At 37.8% G+C, this 12,371-nt stretch overlaps 1 protein-coding gene across 17 annotated transcripts in view; it reads left to right on the top strand.

Annotated features, from left to right (window-relative positions):
* Window positions 1–12,371, top strand: part of Sgip1 (SH3GL interacting endocytic adaptor 1) — a 208,587-nt gene that overhangs the window by 120,963 nt on the left and 75,253 nt on the right. Inside the window, exon 9 of one of the 17 annotated variants that reach the window (XM_058581575.1) lies at window positions 5,664–5,675. The exons of the other annotated variants lie outside the window; for them this stretch is intronic. Coding sequence (XP_058437558.1) covers window positions 5,664–5,675 — 12 coding nt within the window. The remainder of the gene's footprint in view (window positions 1–5,663; window positions 5,676–12,371) is intronic. 17 annotated transcript variants of the gene reach the window in all.

Below are 12,371 nucleotides of genomic sequence, written 5' to 3' on the forward strand. Positions count from 1 at the left end.
AACTCAGAGTGTGAATTACTCACACTAATGATATAAAATTTTTTCCATAAAATGGGGAAAATGTCATTTCTACACAGAGTGAAGTTGATATTTTTTTCTTATCTCTTACATCTGTCTGAAAGAGAGCCTCTAACTGCCCCTGGACCCTATCTGCATCAGGGGCCAGCACAGAGCCCGAGCTGCTTGTCCTGAGATGGACAGCAGAGATGGAAGTGAGATGCACTGACTTCATTCTGTTGCTCATTTAAAACTCCCTTTCTACCTCCTAACCTACTGGAAACCCCTTTTTATATATTATATTATTTTTAAACATGGTACATTGGGGAATCCTGCTGCATCCATGTATTTTCAGATTTATTTTTTGTTTTGTTTTATCTATGCCTCTTTTCAGTGGCTGCTTGTTACTGAACATCCATACTAGAGAAGCCCTGATAAGCAACAGCAATGAGCTGCTTCAGAAGAGAGTAAACCAAACTCTTTAAGTGGCTTTCCCAACCCTCATGGTCAGGTCACACCCAGTCCCCAAGACTAATACCTGCAATTCTTCCTGCTCATTTCCATCCTCCTGGCTCCCCAGCAGGACTCTCTTCCCCCAGATAGCTGCATTTTGACCACCCTCAACAATGTCAGGTCACCTTCTCAAGGAACCTATGCTTACCACTTTATCTGAAATCACAAGAACCTTTGCCCTGGCATTTCCAAACTCCTTTATTTGCTTTGCTTGTGAAAATTGCATGTATCACCTGGCATGGTGCTTGTAAAAATTGCATGTATCACCTGGCACTCCTGTAATCCCAGTGACTCAGGAAGCTGAGGCAGGGGGATCACAAGTTCAAAGCCAGTCTCAGCAACTTAGTGAGGCCCTAAACAACTTAGTGAGAACCCATCTCAAAAATGAAATATAAAAAGGGTATGTGGCTCAGTGGTTAAGCACCCCTGGCTTCAATCCCTGGTATGAAAAAAAAAATCTTTATTTAAAATAAATACTTTGCTTATTTATTCCATTTATTATTTACTTGTGATCTGTGTCCTCTTAGTCCAAAAAGTAATCTCAATATGGAGCCTTTTTGTTGTTTTTGTTTTTCACCACTGAGCCTAGAACAGTGTCTCATATTGATTATGTGCTCAATAAATAACTGTTAATGGCTTAACAAATGAATAAATAATACATTTGCTCTCTGTGAACACCTAACTAGCCATAAATAACTCATAGGAAGTGATTATTTTATGATAGAATCTCATTAGTTATAATAAAAATTCAGAATACAGCCATTCTCTTAAAAGGGCTTACAGATTGAACTTGACTTTTTATGTCTCAATTCTCCTCTATGATGCTTGATGCCAAAAACCCTCATGGGCAGCCAGGTCTTATTAAGCTGTTAAATGTCAGGAATGTACTCAGAGCACAAACCCTCATGTAAGGGTCATCAAAATTCTGGTGTATATTTCCTTAATATTCTACTGTTAGCTTTGGCTCTGGTTTTAAACAGAATCCAGTTTCAAATGTTGCTGATTTCTAGCCCCTCGTGCAAAAACATAGGCTTTGACAAAACCTAATTTGTAGAAATGCTTGCCTTACCAAGTTTCCTGGAGCAGTAACAGTCAGAAAGAAATTCTGGCTCTGTAAAGGGCAGGAGTCTGTGGGTTCTTTGGAAAATTCTTGATCAAAGAAGGAGATGCCCTTCAGCAGGACTTGTAAGTTGGTAATTGTGGTTTTTATTTGTTTGTTTGTTTGGTACTGGGAATTGAACCAAGGAGTGTTTTATCACTGAGCCACATCCCCAGCCCTTTTTATTTTTTATTTTGAAACAGGATCTCACTAGTTGCCTAAGGCCTCACAAGTTGTTAAAGCCGGCCTTGAACTTGAGATCCTCCTGTCTCAACCTACTGAATCGATGGAAATTGGGCATATGCCACTGCACCAGGTGGTAACTGTGTTTTCTTAGGGCATCACATGAGAAAATCCCTGTTCTTAGAGATCATGCAGTGGTCATGTTTTAGGTAAATGCATTGTCCAATCTAAAAATTTACTTATTCTATCTCTATTTAAAAGTGAACCTGGAAGTAAACATTTCTTCAATTCTCTTATTTTTTCCATAATTAAAAATAAACTCTAATGCTGTTAGAGTACTTTATTTTTTTATTTTTAATTGGTGCATATTAAATATACAAAATAGTGAGTTTCATCGTGGCATACTTATATATACATAAAAGTATAACCAATTTCACTCCCAAATACCTCCCCTTGCTTCTCTTTTCCCTCCCCGTTTCCCTACCTCTACCCTAATGGTGTCCCTTCTATTTTCATGGAAATTAGTATAAAGGTTCCTCAAAAATCCAAAAATAGAACTGCCACATGATCCAACTATTGCACTCTATAGTATTTATCTAAAAGAATTAAGGTCAGCATACTTTAGAAATGCACACATACTCTTGTTTATCACAGCACAATTCACGATAGCCCCATAATAGAATAAGCCTAGGTGTCCTTCAACAAATGCATGGATAAAGAAAATATGACATATATTCAATGGAGCTTTATTCAGCCATAAAGAAGAATGAAATTATGTTACCTGCAGGAAATTAGATGAAACTGGAGATCATAATTTTGAGCAAAATAAGTCAAATTCAGAATTTTGTGTTTTTTTTCATGTTAGCTCATTTTAAATCAAGAAATATTTTTGTTTTCCCATAAAGAGAATTGTCATGCTTTGTTTTCTTTTTTCTTTTCCTTTTTCTTTTCTTTTTTTTTACATTCTGAAGAAACCCTTAAATTAAGAGGCCATTGACTATAAGTGTAGGTAGCTGCTAATAAAACAAAACAACATGTTGAATAAAGATGGTTTCAGACATCATGCATTGTGGGATTGAAAGATACAGGGAGAAGGGTAGGGGTCCTTATCATTTATGTGCTCATGTTTATTCTTTGGATATTAATTAAATGAGGTGTATTTAGTTAGACAAAAAAGATTGAAAATTATATTCTATCATCAGAGTTTAATCCCAAAGACTGAAAGCCTGTCTCTAAACACAAGTTCACCCTCCGAGTAGCTTGTTCTCTGAGACCTGCTACTATAAATTGATATGATCTGTTTAATTCCTTCATTGGAAGGATAAAGTGTATTTTCCATTCTTTATGATCTCTGAGTATTAGCTCTATTGTTTTTAGATCACAAAGGTGATAAGACCCTGAAAGTGGGTTCAGTCTCCTTAGGGGACATGGCTGGACCAGCCTCTCTGGGGTTAGATAATCTGGGATCTAGTCATAGCCATGTTCCTTTGTAATTATGTGACCTTGGAATTCCTCTGAGCCTCCTTTTCTTCATGGATAAATTAGAGACAATATAATGACACCAACCAACCACACAAGGTAAAACAACAGCAAATTCTTATGGAATTTTAACAGTCCGTGTCATCCATGTTTTTAATCCTTACCCCAACCCCACAAGGGCAATCTTACTATAGGATTATCCCTACTGTAGAAAATGCTTAATGGAAGTGCGCTGTGACTTAGCCAAAAGCATCCAGAAAATTAGGGGCTGAGCTAATTTGAATACATAAAATCTCACATCCTTCTTCCACCATGACAACCCCTTACAGGGTTATTTGATTTTTAACTTCCAAATTACTTTTTTCTGTAGATTGAGAGCCTGCACCTTGTTAATAATTTTCATTTCTCTGTGCTACTTACCAAACATCTGCCTTTGAAAGTGGCCTCAAGGATATGGTCCTCTCTCAGTTCTCAGCTGCTCTGAAGCATGCATATTTGCTATAGAAGCAAATTCTACCCTGGAGATCTGATCACATAATTCCATACTAATGTCTGCGTGAAGCTATGTCACTTTCTTGGAGCCTTTGTAACATATGTTAGCACCTAAGGTCACTAATGGGCAGAGAAATTAACAATTAAGTGGGAGCTAAGTGAAATATTTATAGGAGCTGGTGAAGGAACCATTACAAATGGGGTCACGTGCCTTGTGCCATTTACAATTCAGCCTTATTCCAGAGAGCAATTCATCTTGCCATATATCAAAAGGCTATGCTTCAAACATTTGTATAATGTTTTAATGGCCCTCAAAAGTGAATTCATCAACATGTTTTGAGAACCTACTATGTATCTAGCACCATGTTTGGGGCTAAAGAAGATTCATTTGTAACATTACAGTGAGTTAATAATTGTGTAGAGACATCTAAATGATACAGAACAAAACAAAAACTGGGAAAATATAGTAGCAATGTGTACCTTTGTTTTCCCAAAGGCTAATAAATGCCAAGCAAATAGAAAGGCCTTCAATATTTATTTATTGTTTTAAAGAAAAAGAATGTGCTGCCATCAAGCGAGAGTAGGGGACAATTTATTCTGACTGGGAGGCTTAGAAAAAGATCTCATGAGAGAAATGTTACTGGGTTTGGAGAATGAATAAGATTTTGACAGAAGAGAAGGACAAGGCTTGGAAGGCAGAAGCAGTGTGGACAAAAGGCAAGGAAGGGGCCTGGGGATATAGCTCAATTGGTAGAGTGCTTGCCTCACATGCACAAGGCCCTGGTTTCAAACCCCAGCACCACCAAAAAAACAAAGGCAAGGGAGCCTGTGAGTGCTGTCTTTGTCTGGAGGGGTCAAGGAGAGCTACAGCTACACATGGGCCTCACAGAAAGCCCACAGAGGAAGTGAGGCTGTGATGGCAAACTGCAGCCCACAGGAAGACCTTCAGAGCCCCGAACAGGGTTCCCATTGTATTCTCTGGTTTTTGAAGAAGGGGGTAATTTATTAGCTTCTGTTTCTGGAAAATGATTCTGGGGATAGTGTGAAGAGTGGATTAGGAGATAAAACAGGAAATAAGATCAGCGTCAACTAAGAAGTATGTGTAGGAGACTACTGGAATCCACAGTCAACAAGAAATAATGAGGGCCTTGCTAAGGCAGTTGCTGAGGAAATGAGAGGATTGACTCTTAGGAAGTGTCCATGGGCCAGGTATGGGCATGGCTGTGATCCCAGTGCCTCTGGAGGCTATGATAGGAGGATCACAAGTTCAAAGCCAGCCTCAGCAACTTATCAAAGCCCTAAGCAACTTAAGGAGATGAGACCCTGTCTCAAAATAAAAAATAGAAAGGGCTGGGAATGTTGCTCAGTGGTTAAGTGCCCCTGGGTTCAATCCTTGGTACAAAAAAAAAATTAAAAAGAGTCCATGGAATGGTGGGGAGAATGAAAGATAGCTTCAAAGAAGAATCCATGGCTCTAGCCAGAGCTGCTTGAGAAAAGATAAGTACCAGGTTTTCTAGCAGGACTCGAGTTTCTGGGAAAGTCACCTTGTAGTTTCATGACCAGATCTGGCTGCAATACATAAATGGCATTTCCTAACCACTTTCAATATGACAAGAGCTACTTCTATTTTCAGGGCACAAATCTGTTTGATAAAATAAACTATTCAAAAGAAAACTCAGAATGTGCTCCAGTGGAGGCCATACCTTTTGCCCTCTGAAGTTTGAACTAAAAACAGCAGCCTAGAAATGACCATATCAGACACAGCGGAAGCATGTACAGAAGCAGTGCTTTACAGAGCGGTCTTGTGAGGTCTTTCTGAGCCTTGGGTATTTCTTCTAGAAGATACATGTTACCTCTCTCATTTTCTCTTTATTTTCCCTCCCCATGCCTTCGCTTTTAGAGGAAAAGTCCGGTAAGAAATAAGAAGTCCTTTCCATGTTTTGGCCAAACATTATTAATTCTGTTCACTGTCACCATCTGCATATCTAATGACTGTGTTATATACCTAAACAAGTTTGAATTTGAAAACAAACCTTTTGAACCAGGACAAGATCTAATTACACCACCTGGGGAAAAAAAGGAAGTTGGTTGCTTAGTGATTTTGCAACCCTGTTATTAAGGGCCATAGGTAATTTTGTGAAGATTCACCTCTGTTTCAGTCACAGGCATGTGATCAAATAAATATTGTAGGTGCTACGGTTTCTTTATTGCAGCTTCCACTTGAATTAGTCAAACTACACATACATACAGTGAGTTAGGCAAACATTTTTTAAGTTGATTTTTTTTTGTTTAATGTACCACATGTAGCAACCTGAATGGTCCTGAAGCTGGCCTGGGAAAAGGGAGTTTTAGGGAGTCTTGAAGGTTTTTTGTTAACTTGTTTCTGTTTTAGTAAATCAAAATATCCCCTCCTGGAATTGTTAGAGACTGAGAAAGAGGATCTTTATAAAATGTAAATCATCTCCTGCATGTTACTTTTTAGTGCCAGTGGCTGATTTTTAATGGCAGCACAAATTTGTTATGAGGTACCTACATCTTTTTATGTTAGAAAAACGGAAAGATCTCAGGGTGGGAGGAGGGGCTTATGTTCTTTTCCTTGCCTGGTTTATTGGGAACATGTTCCCAAGATGCCATGACCACTACTGTAAAATGTAAAAATGTATTTTCATGTTAACAAACACCAAGAAGTGGTTGGTTGATTCTACCTAACTCACCTAAGTGGACACTGCAATAATTCTGTCACCTCTTAGCCTGCCGGTTGAACCAATCATGCCAGTCTCTACACCACATGCAGAATGCTGCACTTGAAGAAAGTCCCTGTGAAGGGGGCTGGAGAAATGGAAGGCACAAAAAGCATTGAGAAATGGGATTGAAATATTAAAATTTATCAAACTATGGGCCCACATCTTTTTTTTTCCAAAAACTAAAACGAGCATCTATTGTTATAGTTACGATTTTGGTGATCACTAAGCGGAATGCCCACTTCTATGGTAACTGTCAACTATCTGTCACATGTTATGTGACAGTAAAACATGGCTGGTGTCCTTCAGTGACCTTTTGGTATATGTTGCCAATTTCATCTATTCTTCTTGATCCTGGATCACTCTTAGAATTAACCAAATTTGACCACTTCAAATTTGCCTGCCGTACTTTACAGATTCTCCATTCCTCATTGGTTTTACACCTGTTGTCCTTAAAGCAACTTTAGCAAGTACATCTTTTCATTCTCATCTGTGTGTCTTGACCTCAAGAATGGGTCTTGCCTTGTTTTTCTTTGGAAATATCTGTCTTGTTGATGTCTTGGACTCGTCACCTCTGAATGATATGTTGGTTAGTGGCAGGTTCTTTGTTTCATTTCCCACATGGAATTTCAGATCATCTAAAACATGATACAATAGGTGTTCTCTGTGATCAGACTTGTAATATATGGGGACAAGCTTAAATACAGACGAACAAGGACAATAGTGGCACCAATAGGAGCTTGCTGGATAGTTTGTTCCCACCCAAGTGCATTTGAAAACAAATAGTAATGTTTGCTGGGATCATAATAATAAACTTAATTCCAACATTCTAATTCTTTTCTAGAAAATTCTGTAACATGAATCCCTTAATTTTCTGTGACCAAACTGCATAAAAATGTTTGATGCTTTATATTTTATCACTCATTTTTCTCTGTTTCCCCAAAGCACTGAATTTAGCAAATGAAGATATTTCAAAATCTGAGGCTTGGTTATTTAGTGAATTTTTAAGCAAGAAAAATGATATTTAGTTACTTATAAGTTTCTCAAAATACTTGCCCACCTTGGTTAAGACCAAGGTATCTCAGGGGCTGGGAGTGTAGCTTAGTGCTAGAGCACTTGTCTATCAAGTGTGAAGCCCAGAGTTCCATCCCAGCACAGGACAAAAAACAAAAGAGGAAAAAATAAATGATTAAGGTATCCTAATTAACTGAATTTAAATAAGTTTTGTTGTCCAAAAAAATAACAACCCTATGGCGTGGTAGAAGGACATTGTCGAAACAATATTTTCTTTTAGGGAAGAATATTCATATTTGAAAATTATATAAATTTTGAGATAAACATGTTCTAGCTAAAGGAATATCTTCATTCTAGTGACCAAATGATAAGTTAGCTGTTTACCCACTCTAAAAATACAAAGAAAGGGTTATCTGGAGTTAATCATCAAAAAAAAGTGCAAAGGAACATAAAAATGATTCCCAGAAACTTCTCCAGAATATACCAGAAACCCAAGAGAATTGAACAACTAATGTTTAATTAGGAATGTAGGAAATCTGTTCAAAACACAAGTAGTCCAACTGCAAAGACTCTGAGCAATCAGGCATAGAGATGAAATAACAACAACAGAACTTATGAGAACTGATTATGTGAGATACAAATGCCTGCAATCAGGGACAAATTGGCCACCTGCAGAATCTTAACAACTGAATAGGTGTTTTATTTGGTTGTGCAGTTTAAAACAATTTTAGCCTACATTTGAAAACTAGAACATTTCAAATTTTTAAAAAAAATTTTGGATATTCATCTTCTCTGTAAAGATCTAACAGCAGCCAGGCATAGTAGCACATACCTGTGATCCCATCAACTAGGGAAGCTGAGGCAGGAAGATCACAAGTTTGAGGAAAAACCCAGGCAATTTAGTAAGACCCTGCCTCAGAATAAAAGAGAGAGAGAGAGAGAGAGAGAGAGAGAGAGAGAGAGAGAGAGATGGAGCTCAGTGGTAGAGCATATGTCTCGTAAGCACATGGCCCTAGATTCAATCTCTAGTACCATTAAAAAAAAGTAAATAAATAAATAATCAAAAATAAAAACAAAAATAAGACCTAAGAGCACTAGGCCCACATTTGCACATGGCAGACACCGGGTGCACCTGAATAGTGGCCAGTTCCCCAGGACTTCATGACCAGCCCTGCCTTGACACCCAGTACCATATGTTCCTCCCCCTCTAGGCATTTGAGTCTTTAAGTCTTGACCTAGATCCCTCAATTTTTAGAATAAATCAAGACCAAATGCTAAATTTATTTTCTTCTATCTTTGATGCAAATTCTGTATGTCAGTAGAACAAAAACAAAATGCTAAATGTTTTGAAATTCTTGAGAAATGACAGGGGAAAGGGTAAAATAGAAATTTTAACAAAGACCCCTCCCTCATGGCTAATAATAATTTGGCTCACCTTTTTGTCCAGCAGAGCTCTTCAGTGGTGATAATGTATGTAAAGTCCTTTCATTTTATTTCTGGAAACCCTTTTCTTTTGAGGATTTCAGCTATCCCTTAATTGTAGAACTTCTGCGTCTGCATGTTGTATGACTTATACACGTAACTTTTGGATTCATGTTAATCAAACAGTGACCATGTGAATTTGAACATTCTAGTCTGATGAAAGAATTTGGAATGACAGTTTCCAAAATGCTATTTCTTAAGATGATCTTTTTCTAGGAAAATTATAAGTTTGAACTATTGATTTAAAATACAGGTTTTTATTTCATTAAAAATTAAGATACAACAATTTGAGTGGATCAATATGTTCAAAATTATTTTGAAAAGCTCTCTTATCATCTTACATTGATAATTTTCTTGTAGTTAAGATTCTGACTCTCTATGGTTGAGATCTGCATTTTATATCACATTACTTCTTATAATTCTATACTATGGGAACTGTGTCACTTTTAGTCATCTATTTTGAAAGTTTGTCATGAAATTCCCACATGTGATTTTTGGTGGTGGTGCTGGGAATCGAACCCAGGGCCTGATGCATGCAAGGCAAGCACTCTACCAACTGAGCTATATCCCCAGCCCCCACATGTGCTTCTTTTTTTTTTTTTTAATTTTTTTAGAGTTTATTTTTTTATTTTTTTTAAGTGTACCTACATATATTTATTTATTTATTTATTATTTTTTTTTAAATTTTTTATTGTGGGTTGTTCAAAACATTACAAATTTCTTGACATATCATATTCCACACTTTGATTCAAGTGGGTTATGAACTCCCACCTTCACCCCATACACAGATTGCAGAATCACATCAGTTACACATCCATTGATTTACATATTGCCATACTAGTGTCTGTTGTGCTCCGCTGCCTTTCCCATCCTCCAGCCTCCCCCCTCCCCACCGCTCCCCTCCCCTCCCCTCCTCTCTCTCTACCCCCTCCACTGTATAACCCTGAGGGTCTCCTTCCATTACCATGCAATTTCCCTTCTCTCTCCCTTTCCCTCCCACCTCTCATCCCTGTTACATGTTAATCTTCTTCTCCTGCTCTTCGTCCCTACTCTGATCTTAGTTACTCTCCTTATATCAAAGAAGACATTTGGCATTTGTTTTTTAGGGATTGGCTAGCTTCACTTAGCATAATCTGCTCTAATGCCATCCATTTCCCTGTAAATTCTATGATTTTGTCATTTTTTAATGCAGAGTAATACTCCATTGTGTATAAATGCCACATTTTTTTTATCCATTCGTCTATTGAAGGGCATCTAGGTTGGTTCCACAGTCTTGCTATTGTGAACTGTGCTGCTATGAACATCGATGTAGCAGTGTCCCTGTAGCATGCTCTTTTTAGGTCTTTAGGGAATAGACCAAGAAGGGGAATAGCTGGGTCAAATGGTGGCTCCATTCCCAGCTTTCCAAGAAATCTCCATACTGCTTTCCAAATTGGCTGCACCAATCTGCAGTCCCACCAGCAATGTACAAGTGTACCCTTTTCCCCACATCCTCACCAGCACTTGTTGTTGTTTGACTTCATAATGGCTGCCAATCTTACTGGAGTGAGATGGTATCTTAGGGTGGTTTTGATTTGCATTTCTCTGACAGCTAGAGATGGTGAGCATTTTTTCATGTACTTGTTGATTGACTGTATGTCCTCCTCTGAGAAGTGTCTGTTCAGGTCCTTGGCCCATTTGTTGATTGGGTTGTTTGTTCTCTTATTGTCTAATTTTTTGAGTTCTTTGTATACTCTGGATATTAGGGCTCTATCTGAAGTGTGAGGAGTAAAGATTTGTTCCCAGGGTGTAGGCTCCCTATTTACCTCTCTTATTGTTTCTTTTGCTGAGAAAAAACTTTTTAGTTTGAGTAAGTCCCATTTGTTGATTCTAGTTATTAACTGTTGTGCTATGGGTGTCCTATTGAGGAATTTGGAGCCCGACCCCACCGACTGTAGATCGTAGCCAACTTTTTCTTTTATCAGACGGCGTGTCTCTGATTTGATATCAAGCTCCTTGATCCATTTTGAATTAACTTTTGTGCATAGCGAGAGAAAGGGATTCAGTTTCATTTTGTTGCATATGGATTTCCAGTTTTCCCAGCACCATTTGTTGAAGATGCTATCCTTCCTCCATTGCATGCTTTTAGCCCCTTTATCAAATATAAGATAGTTGTAGTTTTGTGGATTGGTTTCTGTGTGCTCTATTCTGTACCATTGGTCCACCCGCCTGTTTTGGTACCAGTACCATGCTGTTTTTGTTACTATTGCTCTGTAGTATAGTTTGAAGTCTGGTATCGCTATACCGCCTGATTCACACTTCCTGCTTAGCATTGTTTTTGCTATTCTGGGTCTTTTATTTTTCCATATGAATTTCATGATTGCTTTCTCTATTTCTGCAAGAAATGCCGTTGGGATTTTGATTGGCATTGCATTAAACCTATAGAGAACTTTTGGTAATATCGCCATTTTGATGATGTTAGTTCTGCCTATCCATGAACAGGGTATATTTTTCCATCTTCTAAGATCTTCTTCTATTTCTCTCTTTAGGGTTCTGTAGTTTTCATTGTATAAGTCTTTCACCTCTTTTGTTAGGTTGATTCCCAAGTATTTTATTTTTTTTGAAGATATTGTGAATGGAGTGGTTGTCCTCATTTCCATTTCAGAGGATTTGTCGCTGATATACAGGAATGCCTTTGATTTATGCGTGTTGATTTTATATCCTGCCACTTTGCTGAATTCATTTATTAGCTCTAATAGTTTCTTTGTAGAGCCTTTTGGGTCTGCTAGGTATAGAATCATATCATCTGCAAATAGTGATAATTTAAGTTCTTCTTTTCCTATTTTTATGCCTTTAATTTCTTTCGTCTGTCTAATTGCTCTGGCCAGTGTTTCGAGAACTATGTTGAACAGAAGTGGAGAGAGAGGGCATCCCTGTCTTGTTCCAGATTTTAGAGGGAATGCCTTCAGTTTTTCTCCATTCAGAATGATGCTAGCCTGAGGCTTAGCATAGATTGCTTTTACAATATTGAGGTATGTTCCTGTTATCCCTAGTTTTTCTAGAGTTTTGAACATAAAGGGATGCTGTACTTTGTCGAATGCTTTTTCTGCATTTATCGAGATGATCATATGGTTCTTATTTTTAAGTCTATTGATGTGGTGAATAACGTTTATTGATTTCCGTATATTGAACCAGCCTTGCATCCCAGGGATGAATCCTACTTGATCATGGTGTACAATTTTTTTGATATGTTTTTGTATCCGATTTGCCAGAATTTTGTTGAGGATTTTTGCATCTAGGTTCATTAGAGATATTGGTCTGTAGTTTTCTTTCTTTGAAGTGTCTTTGTCTGGTTTAGGTATCAGGGTGATGTTGGCCTCATAGAATGAATT

Source organism: Marmota monax, unplaced genomic scaffold (assembly GCF_021218885.2).
Source record: "Marmota monax isolate L192 unplaced genomic scaffold, Marmota_monax_Labrador192_F-V1.1 WCK01_AAM20220418_F8-fsc00023, whole genome shotgun sequence".
Classification (NCBI taxonomy): domain Eukaryota; kingdom Metazoa; phylum Chordata; class Mammalia; order Rodentia; family Sciuridae; genus Marmota; species Marmota monax.